Here is a 14,411-nt window from a genome sequence, read left to right on the forward strand (position 1 = left end):
ATTAACAAAAAATCCCGATGAAGAATCAGTCCTCCACACAAGTATGCACTGGTGATTAGGTGACCATCTCTTACGGTCGCCCTCAAAGCATAACTTTACTAGTCGATACATACATCTTTTATCTTAGAATTAATTAATAAAATTGATCATGTTTATGATTAATTTTATTAATTTTAAGTACGAGTAATACAACAAGAATAAGATAAAACCAACTGACTCACCATTCAACATCAGCTCTAAATAATAATTATAATTTACCCACGCCTAGTTTTTTCTAGATAAATACCTAACAAATTACAATAACCGCTTGTAACTAGTTCTTCTAAAAATAATCTCTTTTACGTCTGCAATATTCGTTTGATATATTAAGAAGTGTTTACATTAAGCATTTGTGATATTTAATTAATTTATTAATATCGCAAGACTCTATTAAATTGAAAGAGTTATACTACAACATTACTTCATTACATTCTCATCTTTCCGGACTCAAGAAGAGGCTTTGAGTCTCTCACACTACCAAATGTGTGATGAGGAACTTACCATCCACGCGAGAACAGTTGTACTCGTAAAGACTTCCTAGATTTCTCTCAATTCGACTTTACCTCACTGTAGAAAAACGCGATAGTTTTTTCTAAAAAACCCGTAAAATATCAATGATTTTGTTTAGTCTCCTATTCATTCATAATAATAATAGAAAATACTGTAATAGGTTAGTTAAACATGTAGATAAATTCAGAATCGGTCACCTTACAATACTAGTAAAAATTTCATACTATTCGTATAAAAGAAAATTACGAAACAGACTGCAATCTTTTAAAAGGAAACACAGTCTCCTACAAGTTCGATGAACCTCTGACTTTAAATTATTCTTTCCTAGGAAATCAGAAAGTAAATAAATCATAAAATCACATGTTTCATTCAGTACATATATTCGATTTGTTATCGTTTTGGGACACACACCCTGATTTTGGTCAATCTCCTTTGATTCCTGTAATAATAAATATTCAGGTGTGATGAGAAATATTTCAGGCACATTCACATTTCGGTATATTTTCAGTTCTACGAATGTAAGAGAGATTCTTGACCTTTGTGGAACGCATTAAATAACGAATCTTTTTTGTTTTATTTTTAAAATTGATCAAAAATATACATACATTAAATTTCTTCTAGATCTGCCCCTATAGGGAAAAGGCACGATTGTATGTATGTTATTTTTTGTAAAATGGTTTTAAAAACAGAAATACAGGTTAAAGGTCCAATTAAACACAAAATAATTGTCTTGCGATCACAAGAACCTTATTCAACTAACTTCTTTACGCAAAAAACCGAACGGTTTTAGATGACATTTGGTAAAGAAATAGTTTATAACATGGATTAACACATAGAATTATTTTTATTACCCGGGTATTTTAACAGGAAGGAGAAGCTGGAATAAATCATATAGGATATATATCAAAGATAGACATATTAGCTGAAGTATGGATGAATACAGATACATTTGATGATAAATAAGTTACTGGGTTCTATGTAATCTCATGGCAAACTAACCATTGCGTAAAATACATAATTACTTATTTCATTTACAGTGATTTTCCATATCGATAATTTTTCCGAAGGTGGATAACCTTAGGAGCGGTAAGTCTGTCTGTTTATCAGTTATGCAACAATGAGCATGTGTGGCATCTAATCTATAAGGATCGTGTTTTTTCTTAATTGACCTCGAAATAACAAGTAGAGCATGGCTAATTTTGTTGTTAATTTTTTGTTGGCTTATGAGTTTATGATATGGCCTTAGATTGGTAGTTAGGGAACAATTTGTGGCTATCTATAGGTAGTTATAATTTGTTTAAAGTATGTAACGAATCGAATGTAAGTTTTGAGTCGATAGTAAAATTTTATTAAGCGTCTCTCCCAACTAGCACACAAGCGCTATAACAAGCTGTACAATGGCCGGTTAAAGGATTTTTATAACGCCTTAGGCTCCTTAGTAAGAAGTATAGTGGTTCTATAAGCGGCTACAGAGCTCTTGTAGCGTCAAATAGGCCCATACTGTCCAGCTTATAGCTCGACATTGGATCTACAGTGGTCGTAAATAGTAATTATAATAGTACGTAGTATAGTAGTAATACAGGAGCGCTAAAATAAGATGAAGGTGGTATAATCGCGCTACAAGAGCTTTTTGCAGCTTCGTGGCGCTTACCAGCTGTTGTACAGAGGTGGTTAGCGCCACGAGCGTTCGAAAAAGCTCTTGCAGCGCGATTATACCACCTTTACCTTATTTTAGCGCTACTGTGTAACGGTTATAAATGCTAACGCTCTAAATTAGTAATATAGTCGGTTTATTATGGTGTAAACTAAATATATTTTTTTAAAATGAATCATCAGTGACAAATGAGGAGACATTTTATTTTTACGGATTGGATTATTAAAATAACAAGTAGTCTATCGCTTTTATTTCTTTGTGTACGTGATATGAAAGTGCGAGTTCAAGTTTGCTGTCAATATATATGTATATTATCGTCAATATTTTCATGCGCCCTCAAAATATTCAGTTTTAAGTGCAAAAATTATATAGATATGTGGATTTGGAAATTGTATTTTGAACATAAATAAGACTTTGAGGGTTACAGATAATTTAATTAGGGTTATAGGTAATAAAAAATGATTTTAATTATGTTAACGTTACCAGGGTATAGATTTATATGATCTTCAAAAGATCGTAATAACCTCAAAAAATATGTTTACCAAATGCTATAATGGCGTCTCGATCAAGCAGCTCTCAGAGTTGGTTACATCTGCTCTAGCGCCTTAAGCTGTACAAAGGCTCTAGTGTTTGCTGTTGTAGACCTCAAGGTTTTGCAGTTGTGGCATAGGAGTGCTTCAATATAACTGTTTTGGTCGCACACCAGCGACTCGTACTTTTAGGGGTCAGTCGTTGAATATTAAAATAGTTTGAAAATCTTTTTTATTTTATTTTATTTTATTTTATTTTATTTTATTTTATTTTATTTTATTTTATTTTATTTTATTTTATTTTATTTTATTTTATTTTATTTTATTTTATTTTATTTTATTTTATTTTATTTTATTTTATTTTATTTTATTTTATTTTATTTTATTTTATTTTATTTTATTTTATTTTATTTTATTTTATTTTATTTTATTTTATTTTATTTTATTTTATTTTATTTTATTTTATTTTATTTTATTTTATTTTATTTTATTTTATTTTATTTTATTTTATTTTATTTTATTTTATTTTATTTTATTTTATTTTATTTTATTTTATTTTATTTTATTTTATTTTATTTTATTTTATTTTATTTTATTTTATTTTATTTTTTCTTTAAAAACAGTTGACAGACTGAACCACCACTGCACCTATGTAAATATATTATGATAATAATTTTAAGCTTTAGTATAAAGGTATATTACTCGGTTATAGCGCTTTAGGTGCTTAACATAATTCTGTAATCCCCATGGCTGTAAAAATGTTTCGAATGATACCTTATACATCTATTTGCCGTACAGAAGCCATATAAATATCTGATATAACGCTCAAGGCGCTATTAAAGACCTACGCAACTCTTTTATAGATGAGTAATACACTAGCCCTAAAAAAATCTGTTATAGAACCTAAGGCATTACAAAAAGCTTATTTACGCTCTTGAGCGCTATAAGCGCAACGCATAACTCCGTTTAAACTCCTTTATCTCCTAAAGTCCCCTTATACAGTTTACGGTGTTATAGAAGATTCCATTAACTCAGTTATACTTCCCTAGGCTGTCTAGCGATGCAATTTCATGCTCATATATCACTATAAGTCATTAGTTTCCTACTAAACGGCTACTGTCCCGCCTAGCTGTTAAAGGGTTTTTTAAATAGCTAGTATACAACTTATAGAGAATTGTACAGCATTTGAACGACTCTTATGCAACTATCAGGCTGTATAACGACTGTATAAGCAGCTTGTGTGCTAGTTGGGCTACCATGTAGTTTTTAATTAAGTGTATAATTTTCACAGACACAAGTGACAGATAACCTATCCGTTAGATAAATATTGAAAAAATCTGTGAGCATTTCATTCGAAAACCGATCGATACTTATATAGTCAAAAGTGATAGTACTGGCCGAAAAAAAAAAACAATTTATGTCTTTGCTTTTCCATAGCTGGCCTAAAGGTCTTTTTCGGAAATAATCGAGGCTCAGGTGAGCTCTTATTTCAATTATATTTCAAGTATGGAGGGTGCGTTCTTAAATATAAAAGATACTAGGCACCACTGCGTAGAAGGAATATAGAAACTAGGTACAACTGCGCACAAGGAAAAAAACAAATCAAACTCTTTTTATGGAACGAAAACAAATCCAAATTACAAAACCCTCTTGCGTAATTTCTGCAAAAGAAATCCACCAAATAAAAGTTTTTTATTGCATATATTTTTAGCTTTCATTCAATCAACAGCCTATTCTCAGAATTTTATTTAAGAAAGATTGCTAGGAAATCGATTTTGTGGTACTTCTCAACTGAGTCACTGTAGGTTCGATTCCCATACGGGGCTAATACATGCAAGATCCATCACATATAGTTTTGACTCAAAACCAAACTATCAAATGAATTGTTTGGGAATTATCTACAACGGAAAATTTAAACCAGATCTAGTAGGTTTTTTCAAACGCGTTTAGACTTTTAAATTCATAAATATTGAATATTAGTATTAATTTCTCTGTGTCTGTGTGAGAAGGCATTGCATGCAAATACAGCAAATCAGTTATGAATTTCAGTTTATTTTAAAGAAACATAATATGTAACATAATTTGGCCTAAACTTAATTGATGCCTCTTCAATAATAGTATTAGTTTAACCCAAAAATAGATTTCAATTTCTTCAGATATGTTTCTACGAAAAAAAGGTTATATGACGCGAATTTGAACTCTGACTCTGTAATAGCATTTAATGACGTAATGTCTCAGTGTTGAGGTATTTTTGTCGTTTATTCGTATTTTTGTGGTTTTGTGACTTATTTTTGGATGTTTAATTAGTTTTTGTTTGTTCAGAAGTTATGTAAGATTGGCTTCAGGCTGAAAGAGGTTCTCTGTGTTGTGGTTTACACAATGTTATGAAAATTACGTGATTTGAAAACTGGGTATTTAGGTGAAAATAGGTATAATTGTGTATGAAATATGGTAAATGAAGATTTCGTCGTGTTGTTTGGGATGTGTGAACTGTTTGTCTTTTGAATATTTTCTACTAAGATGAGGAAAAGAATTGGTGTTGTTATATTTTGGAGGAAACATGTTTCCAAAAAATTGCGATTTTCGATTTGGAAGTGTTGATGCACATTGCACACTAATTATCTGAATATGTTAACGCAAATTCTACTTAATATGTCTACCGATATAAAATTGTTTTGAGAATTCAAAATTTTATAAAAATAAATAATTTATAATGCCGAACAATCTTTGCCGTACAAACAAACGTTAACGTTTCAATTTTTTTTATAATTCTTCTGTAGTTCTTAACACTATATAAAAATTAATATTTCTATAATAAAACCATTATGTACACTCCCTAACATTAACAACCTGCCTATTTCAGCTAGCAACGAGCTTGCAAAGTACAGTCAGCGACAATTTAGCTCGTGTAACACAATTAATTCGATGTCCGGGTCAACCGTACTGCTGACTACGACGATAATTATCGATTTATTTGCGCTATTGCATCATTACACCTGACTGTATGAATTTTTATGACGTAAGACTTTCAGAGGAAATAGATATTTGTATGTAGGTATAATTTCAGAGCCACGTGTAAGAGCTACCAGTTTTACCAATAGTAAATGTCTTGTAAAAGATTTTCGATTTTGTTCAGTGATATAAAAATAATGTTTAGATTATTTTATAAAGGGATTGTTCAATTTATAAGGATTGCAAATGTATATTGGTTTTGTGAGTGAAGTTAAAATATCCCGTCTCATCCACCTATCACAATACTTGGTTTCAGAGCCTACATTAAACTACTTTAATGTATTTTGTTCAAATACTAACTAGCGAGTAACAATTTATTTACATAAACTTGATGAACATTAGCAGTACATAGGCGGATTTAATGTATCAATGTATTATCTAAAAGGCAACTACTGATTTGCACCAATTACATTGCAGTATTTTAGTATTCAAATTTATTGAAATTTTATAATAATTATTAAAACGAACTCAAAATACGAATATTTCCAAACAGTCCCTACTTAATACACACATACCATTTAACCGTACCATCACATTTATCCTAGGTAGACAAAGATCATGCCACCATACATACAAACACACATTTTCCCTATGGCGGTACTTCGTAACAACAGAACAAACATTCAAGTACACAAATCATTTACAATAACACACTACTTAATACTCTCTTAAAGTAAGGAAACTTCCCACCACATAACTACAGTGTGTTTATGGAAAATTCTGTAACAAACACCAAGGAACGGCCAAAACCTTTCATTATAATATACTTAGCTTTTTGCTTTAAGGCGAAGACCTCACTTGTCACTGTGACTCATATAGCATGTGCTAGAAAGGTCAATTATTTATTTTATTCTTTGTTCTGAAAATTTTGAATCGAATTTTAACCCGTTAATGACTTACTGCAGTAGCGCGATTCTCTACGACTATCGACTACAGACAACCAAAAATCTGTAGCTCGATTCTTCATTACTATTGACTACCGACAGACGGCTTGTCATCGAGAAATGTTGTATGAAAATCTGGGGGGCTATCACGTATCTCAGTTGTCAAATATTATGCTGTACATTGTTTTCTCTCTTAGAATATTGTGATTAACACGTTACCTCAAAGCAGCAATTTACTGAATAGTTACCATCAATTTGACGTACACTAGCTGTCAACTGAGATACGTGATAAGCCCGCAGATCAGCGTCTCTGACAGGCGTCGTAGGAATTATTTTGACAGTACATTCTAAATGTCTAACTTTCGATACTCGACAGTACCGACTGTACAAAATCGAGGTACTGATCAGTGACTCTAGGGGGCGTCGCAGGAACTATTTTGGCAGTACATTTTAAAGTCAATCATTCGACTCGACAGTACCTCTATTATGGAGAATCCCGCTGCTGTAATTTGATTACTACAGTAGCGCGATTACTATCTGTATACTATCGACTACCGTCAACAGGCTAGCCAGCAGGAACCACGCTGGCCAAGTGCGGGTTAGGGACTTTTATTTTGCATTATGATATTGGCCAATCCGGGGTCAAACAAAAGGTTATTTTTATTAAAATTTTAATTATTTCGTAATTGTATTCTTCATTATCACACATAAGCGTATGCGTCATCTACAAAATAAAAATCATCTTTTTGTTTCGTTTTTAACTGCAATGAACGTCTTGACGTAAAAGTACTTCTACAAACAAGTTTCCATTTAAAATGTATATTGTCTGACGCATCCAAACGCTTGAATAAAAACAATAGAACAGCCTTTATAACTACGTGACTTAAAAATGATAAACATTAGAGACAACTGTAATGTATTTAATTACTTTATTATTTGTTGTCATCGGGGATATAGCTCAGTGGTAGAGCATTCGACTGCAGATCGAGAGGTCCCCGGTTCAAACCCGGGTGTCCCCTAGTCGCATCTTTTTATAGTTCTTTTACATGTAGATGATTTAGTTATACATTTTTGTATTGTTATATTTTATTATTTACTTATTTTTGTACAATTAATATTATTGTTATAATTGTATAATTAATACAATTAGACCTGTTGAACTTCTGGCAGTGTAAGATTTTCAAGTCGATATTTGGGACAAGGATAACATAGGTAACTGAACTAATCTGTGGTTAAAGTCACCAAATTGAGATTACTTATTTAAATAATTTACATTCTTTGATACATTTGCAATTGCTTGGAGAAATTTGTTATTTATAATTCAGCAAATAAAAATAAAAATTGCTCCCTTTGTATAAGCTCTAAACGAAATAGGTTTTAGTATTCACTCATGCCAAATTCTTAATGAAACAAAAACAAAACTCAATTACATAACAAAAGTTTTAAAGACGATATTCGCCTTAAACTGTTGTATTTTCCACAAGATCTTGTGTCTGTAATCCGTATGTTTGATTCAATGTATTATGTTGACAACTATCTATTACACAGTAGCAGACGCATCATGACATTGTAATACTTCTCGAATGAACCCGACCTTCATTGCTTTTGTAGGGAAAATTCCTAACAAAGAGAATCCAGTTTCACGGCTTCTGGATAACTGCTGGATAGCATGCGATAGATTAACTGGCAGGAAATATAAATTATCTCCAGTTTCACCAGTTCTAGACAAGTATCGGTTAAGCTAACAGGTGGAATTGAAACTGGTTTTCATACAATAATTTCTCAATAAAACATTATGAAAAAGCCTATTTTAAAATACTGTGTCAAGTAGATAAGAAAGTTTTGTCTAAATAAGTTATAGGAACCCATAAAATTGCACCCGAATCAATAAAAACGAATAATCTAAAACGTCGTTGCTGTCTTAAAGTATGATGCAAATGAAACAACTTATAAATCAGTTCACTAATTTTATAAACATTGCTTATCTAAGTTTTGCCAATTACAATGGTTTTTAACAATAAAATTGCGTGATTCATTGACGAAAATTGACGATATTCCCAGAACAAAAAATCTTTTATTTGATGTCATAGAAATTTTATGTAAACATTGCGATAACCTCATGCACTCACATATCAATTACTAATACAACATGTTAATAGAACAGTGATTGAGTGGAAACGATTTCCTTAAAATTATTTTGAGAAGAGCATTTTAAATTGTATAGGGTCGGCTTCTTTTACATGAAAGCCGAAGATTATCTTTGATTTTGTATACCTGAAGAAATACAAACAAAAAAGCAAAAGCTTGAAAGTACAATAGTGAAACCTGCCATTACATTAGTTCAAATAATCTACGTTTAGCGACATAAGTAATCTTGGTTATTGGATTCCGAAAACGATAAAGAATATTATTGAGAAATATAATAAAGCTTTTAAGATGATTGTAGTTCTTTTACAATTTTCTAAAATACAGAGATATATGGATACGAATGATGCAAGGTAAGTTTGTAAGGATCGTACCAAGTGATGTTATTTGGTATCTGCCTACCCCTATTAGAACAAGGCGTAATTGTATGTATGTACGTACCTTCTAAGGGGCGTGCCAGCGGCAACACAGAAAAGTTAACAGCATCCTAATATTAGCAAAAATATATCAGTATCGACTCTACGCATGTAAGAAATTGCAACATGCGACACTAGCTAATCTGTCGCTATAAATAATTACATCAATCCACGTCGTATTTATCTTCATTTATCATTCGTGTGTGGAGCCGGGTAAGTGTTGACAATTATTATTTTAATATTCATTCATTCATGCTCTGTTTTGGCGGTAAAAAGTGCAAAATGTCGGTGTAGATGGCGCTGAGGTGACGTGGGGCCATGAACGAAGTTTCTTTTATTCTGTAGACAAATAGTTCGGTTGTTTAAAGGTTATAAGTACTTTGCTTGATGTGTTTATTTTCCTCTATGATAAAAGAGGTTATCTGTTACTAGTATTTAATATATTTACTATTTATTTTGCTTCAAAGGTTCCGCCAGTAACTTCATTTTATTTTTTTAGGAACAAAATGCAGTTACTTCTCATCTTACTTGGTCTTCTGACCATCCAAGCTGGTGTTATTAAAGAAGAAACTGGATGCAATGGAGTGAAGATAAAAGGACAATATTACGACAAAGAGATCCTGGCTGAAAACATCAACAGTCCATTCATGCTCGCAGTGGACTACAGTACAAATATCTTGTACTTCAGTTACGATATAAAAACGACAAAAGACGAGTTCAAATCTGCAAGAATAAATCTAAATACAAAAGAATTTATTAACATCACAATAAGAAACGGTTTCGCACAAACAGTTGATCAGGAAACACACGAAATATACATCGGGGGAAGCGAAGGAATTTACAAATACGACCACAATACCAGCAAAGCTGAATACTTTGGAGAAATCGGTACGAATATCTTCATGTTGTACTTCAAAGATATACTTTATTTTACGGAATACCCTTCTCAATATGTCTACACTCTAGTCAATGGTACGACGGAAAAATTTAGAGAGTTGAGAAATATGAAAGTCTATCACTTTCTGATTGATAAAGAGAATAATATTTTCTATAAAAATGATGCTGGATTTTTTTCTAAACCTTTAACTTTTAGAGGATTTGATGAAGTTACCACTTATAAGACAAATGTTAAGCTTCGAGCGCTGACTATGGATTTGAACGGTACTGTTTACGCTTGTTTATCTGACGGTGTTTATCTTGTAGATAAACTATCAGCTACTTTAGAACACATTGTAGAAGTCAATGATTGTTTCGGTTTAGTTTTCGATGTTGATGATAATCTTATTTATTCTGACCATAACACGATTGTAAGGCTTAAGTTAAATAATGAAACACAGTGCTAGAATAATATTAGATGTTTATTAAGTTTAAGGTATTTAATTAAATGAGTATTATTTATTAGACTTTTGTTTTATTATTATTTCAAACCAGTAAAATGTATCATGCATACGTAACACGCCAAAATGTAATTTAAATTGTATGAAATTAAGTGACTTGAATAAAAAAAAAGTTTTTTTATAAAATCCCGGCTTTTTCTCACAGTAGTAGGCAGAGGCCAAAGAAAGCCACTTGGTACGGTCCTTATAGACTTTCCTTTGCCTCTATCACATCCATACATCTTGTCATATAGAATCGTCGGTTACAAAATTACAAGTACAAACTATATCATTGAAAAAAATAGGTATACTTTTTTTGAAACACTGCGCAATTTTCTGCATACTCCAGTGGATTATCTAAATTGTGCCATGTCGTTTGGACGCACGAGTTAGCATACGTGCCAATTAAAAACTAATTTACCTGTTTGATTAGATTAGAAAATTTCGGTAAAAACCGAAAACATTGATAGCGAAATCAAAAATAGGAAAAGCCTTTAATCTAAATTGAAATAACAAACTGCCTCTTTGCCGCGGTCGATAACTTGTAGCCGACTACTGATCAAAAGGTCTCGGGGTAGATTCCCGGCGTGGTTTCTTAATAGTAGAAGCCTGGAGTTAAAAACGTGTCGATAAATGGCAACAGGTCGCACTAACATACACTATTGTCGTTTTTTGTTTGTCGTATGGTCAGAGGTCAGCCTAATGTTAAAGTTGTTCAAGCCGCCCGAGTGGCCCGACAACAGCCGGGACCGACTTTTTACGTGCCTTCCGAAGCACGAAGACGCCCTCCTCAAATACCACTATGCGGTCACCCATCTATGGAATGACCGTGCCAACGGTTGCTTAACCCACAGATCGTTTACCGATCACACACTAATATTGTTTAAGGCTAAACATGGATGTATTTTATGCACCTCTGCCGTCATCTTCGGGTAAAATACGCGTGATATTAACTACATATCTATGTATGTGCAAAATAACGTGGAACCTTATACTTTTTAAATCTTAATTATGAGATGTATAAATGTACCCATCTTTCAAATATCTACGATTCGTTACGCCACGAATTATTCATATGCGATAAAAAATATTGCCGTTTTTTGTAAGTCGCAATTTCTAAACATCTTTATGAAAAATCATTAATAGTCGGGTTTTTTGTCAATTGGAAGAACAATAAAACAATCATCAATATTTTCTCGCGAATCTCCGGTGAATCATCTGAAGATGTAAACAATTTTTTTTCGACTGACTATTTCAAGTTTACAACTTGTTCTTTCTAAATAGAAGTAGAAGATTTGAATAATATCCGTTAAAATATTGATATCTACTGATTAAGTATTATCTATTTGTACTGTTTTTTATATTCTTTGCCGAGAAAACTGTTTACATAACTAATAGTCTATCACAATTTTTCTAGTAGATGTATCTGACTAGCGCGCTTTTGCCTTTAAAAATTACTTGAACAAAATAGTTCTCGTTTAGTACGCAAGGGGCGCTGATCTCTTTTCTACACGAGATTTATCGATAATCGATAATCGTTAATGCTAGAAAATCGCTCCACTAGCGCGATAAGTAAATTACTTCTAAATATTTTAGTAACAGTAGTTTTTCGTGCAATCAAACACTCACATTCCAGGGGGGCTATCACGTATCTCAGTTGACAGCTATTTAGTTGAAAGCCACCATGCTGTACATTGCTTTCTACCTTAGATTAAAGTGATTAACACGTTTCGTCAAAGCAGCAATGTACTCAATAGTGTCACTAAACTAGCTGTCAACTGAGATAAGCCCACAGTATTCTTTTGAGAACTGTACGATGGTTTCTGAAGAACATGCCATGGAGACTCCATTGTCCATATTCCAAGTACCCACATATTTTGACGATTAGATACTGAATATTCATGTTCCTACTAAGAAACATATGTGTTTGTTGAACTACTACTGTTGATAGATACAACGTAAATATTATGAGCAAATGATAATACTGGTTGAAACAAACTGTTCAATAGTTGCGGGAAAGTATTATCGGGTTTTTCATCGAAAATTCTTAGTCAAAGAAAATTTTTGCATTAGTAATATCTTCATTTTAATTTTCCTGGACTCACCGCTCTAAAAGATTAGATTTTTGACAGGATTCTAAACGTATCTAGTTAGTTTTTGTTCATTATTTTAATTTGTCATTGTTCTCGGCTCTTAATGACAGTGGACTGACTACTATTAGTACCACGAAGTACAGGCTACTAGAGAATGGGTCCTTGAATTATGAAGAATGTGACCGTTAATTTGATGCAAAATTGTATAGTTCACCGCACTTATCTTTGATTTTTGTAATTACTTAACAACCTTTTTAATATAATCATTTAGAATTGGGTGGTGTAAAGAAATAACAATATTTTTATTGAAGAACGGATAGTAAAATTTGTCCTCAAATATAATAAAAGTTGTAGTAAATTTATTATTTTATTCAAAAATAGATTCGGTCATTTAATTTAATCACGAAACTGGTAGAAAGACAACATCTATTCATACGTAATATGATCTTCTGCGAAACAGTGTGAGCTAATTTGGGAATTTCTAATAAACTTGACATTTCCTTATTATGATATTGTCGCTTGAGGCACTATTTGTTTATTTTTATTCCTTAGAACAAAAGTGAATAACTCATAAGAAATGTGACGTAGAATTTTGGAAATTTGTTATACTAAAGAAATTTTTACCTGGTTCGATTCCCGGTACTAACGGTAGCTCGATTTTGAGCTGCATTGTAAGCAATTCACGGATTAGAAACTGTTTAATAATAATAATATATAACCTATGCAGAATATTGATATTTTATTAAATTATTAAATGATTTGTCTCGCTGTGGGGTACAAGCCTTCAAAGTAATTAATTCTGTGTCCCACTGCTTGACTTTTCTGCTAATTTGGCCTATTTTGTGTTTATTTATTTATAATGGCACAAGGACAAACAATTTTATTAAAAAGCAGTGATGTTTGCAAAAAAAACCCCATACTTTCTACAGTAAAGTTTACATAAAATTGATTTGCACATAACAAAAAATGTTATTTCTTTATACTCTTTTTTCCACTAACATATGGCAAAGACACATACATGTAGCCAGTATTAGTAAACATTTTAGTTACGGTACCGCTAAAAATAGTTCAAGTCAAACACATATTATATGGTAATATTTATCAAGAGCTCAGTAAGTATGACTTCACTGTTATTTGCTAATATGTGACAAATCCACGAAAAAGCTACGTAATAGAATAAATATACTACAAAGACTTGTCATGATAACTTAGTTCTAAATTAGTAATCTAAGTAAATGTAAGGTTAAACACATTTTTTCACCCATCAGCGTCCCACTACTGGCCAAGGGATTCCTCCCGAACGAAAGCCTACCATACTACCATGTCTAGTCGAGTCTACCTTGCTCTTCAAGTGCGGGTTGGTGACTTTGTAGAGCCACTTGAACTGTGTTAAAGAACTTTTATGCATGAAAGGTTTCATCACTTTGTAATCATTCAAACTTAGCGCTAGTGGTAATTGTTTCTAACACACACATAGCTCTGAAAAGTTATTGTTTTTTGCAAAAATATTGTTAATTGGGTATTTTGGCCTGAAAACATATGTGCCCTCAGAAGAGGTTTGGAGAAAAGTGCCAATACATCTCTCTCGCATGTCCACTTAGATACTATTTTGACCTTTTAAAAAAAAAGCAGTATTTTATTTCTATCTTTATTTTACATTTCCTAACATTTTCTTTGGTCGATTTTTGACATCCACAGTAAATCAAAACATTGTAGAGTATTGTTTAACCATTTCAATGCCCCAATAACAAA

At 32.1% G+C, this 14,411-nt stretch overlaps 1 protein-coding gene and 1 non-coding gene across 2 annotated transcripts; both read left to right on the top strand.

Moving 5' to 3' along the window:
• Nucleotides 1-7,576: 7,576 nt before the first annotated feature.
• Nucleotides 7,577-7,648, top strand: TRNAC-GCA (transfer RNA cysteine (anticodon GCA)). Its single transcript has one exon. It is a non-coding gene; the product is annotated as a tRNA-Cys (tRNA).
• A 1,737-nt stretch (nt 7,649-9,385) lies between these two features.
• Nucleotides 9,386-10,574, top strand: LOC142981656 (ommochrome-binding protein-like). Its single transcript, XM_076127697.1, has 2 exons — nt 9,386-9,403; nt 9,690-10,574. Exon 2 carries the CDS (start codon nt 9,697-9,699, stop codon nt 10,531-10,533), a length of 837 nt encoding a protein of 278 aa, XP_075983812.1. The 5' UTR covers nt 9,386-9,403; nt 9,690-9,696; the 3' UTR covers nt 10,534-10,574.
• Nucleotides 10,575-14,411: the final 3,837 nt, after the last annotated feature.

This window comes from Anticarsia gemmatalis, chromosome 20 (assembly GCF_050436995.1).
Source record: "Anticarsia gemmatalis isolate Benzon Research Colony breed Stoneville strain chromosome 20, ilAntGemm2 primary, whole genome shotgun sequence".
NCBI lineage: Eukaryota > Metazoa > Arthropoda > Insecta > Lepidoptera > Erebidae > Anticarsia > Anticarsia gemmatalis.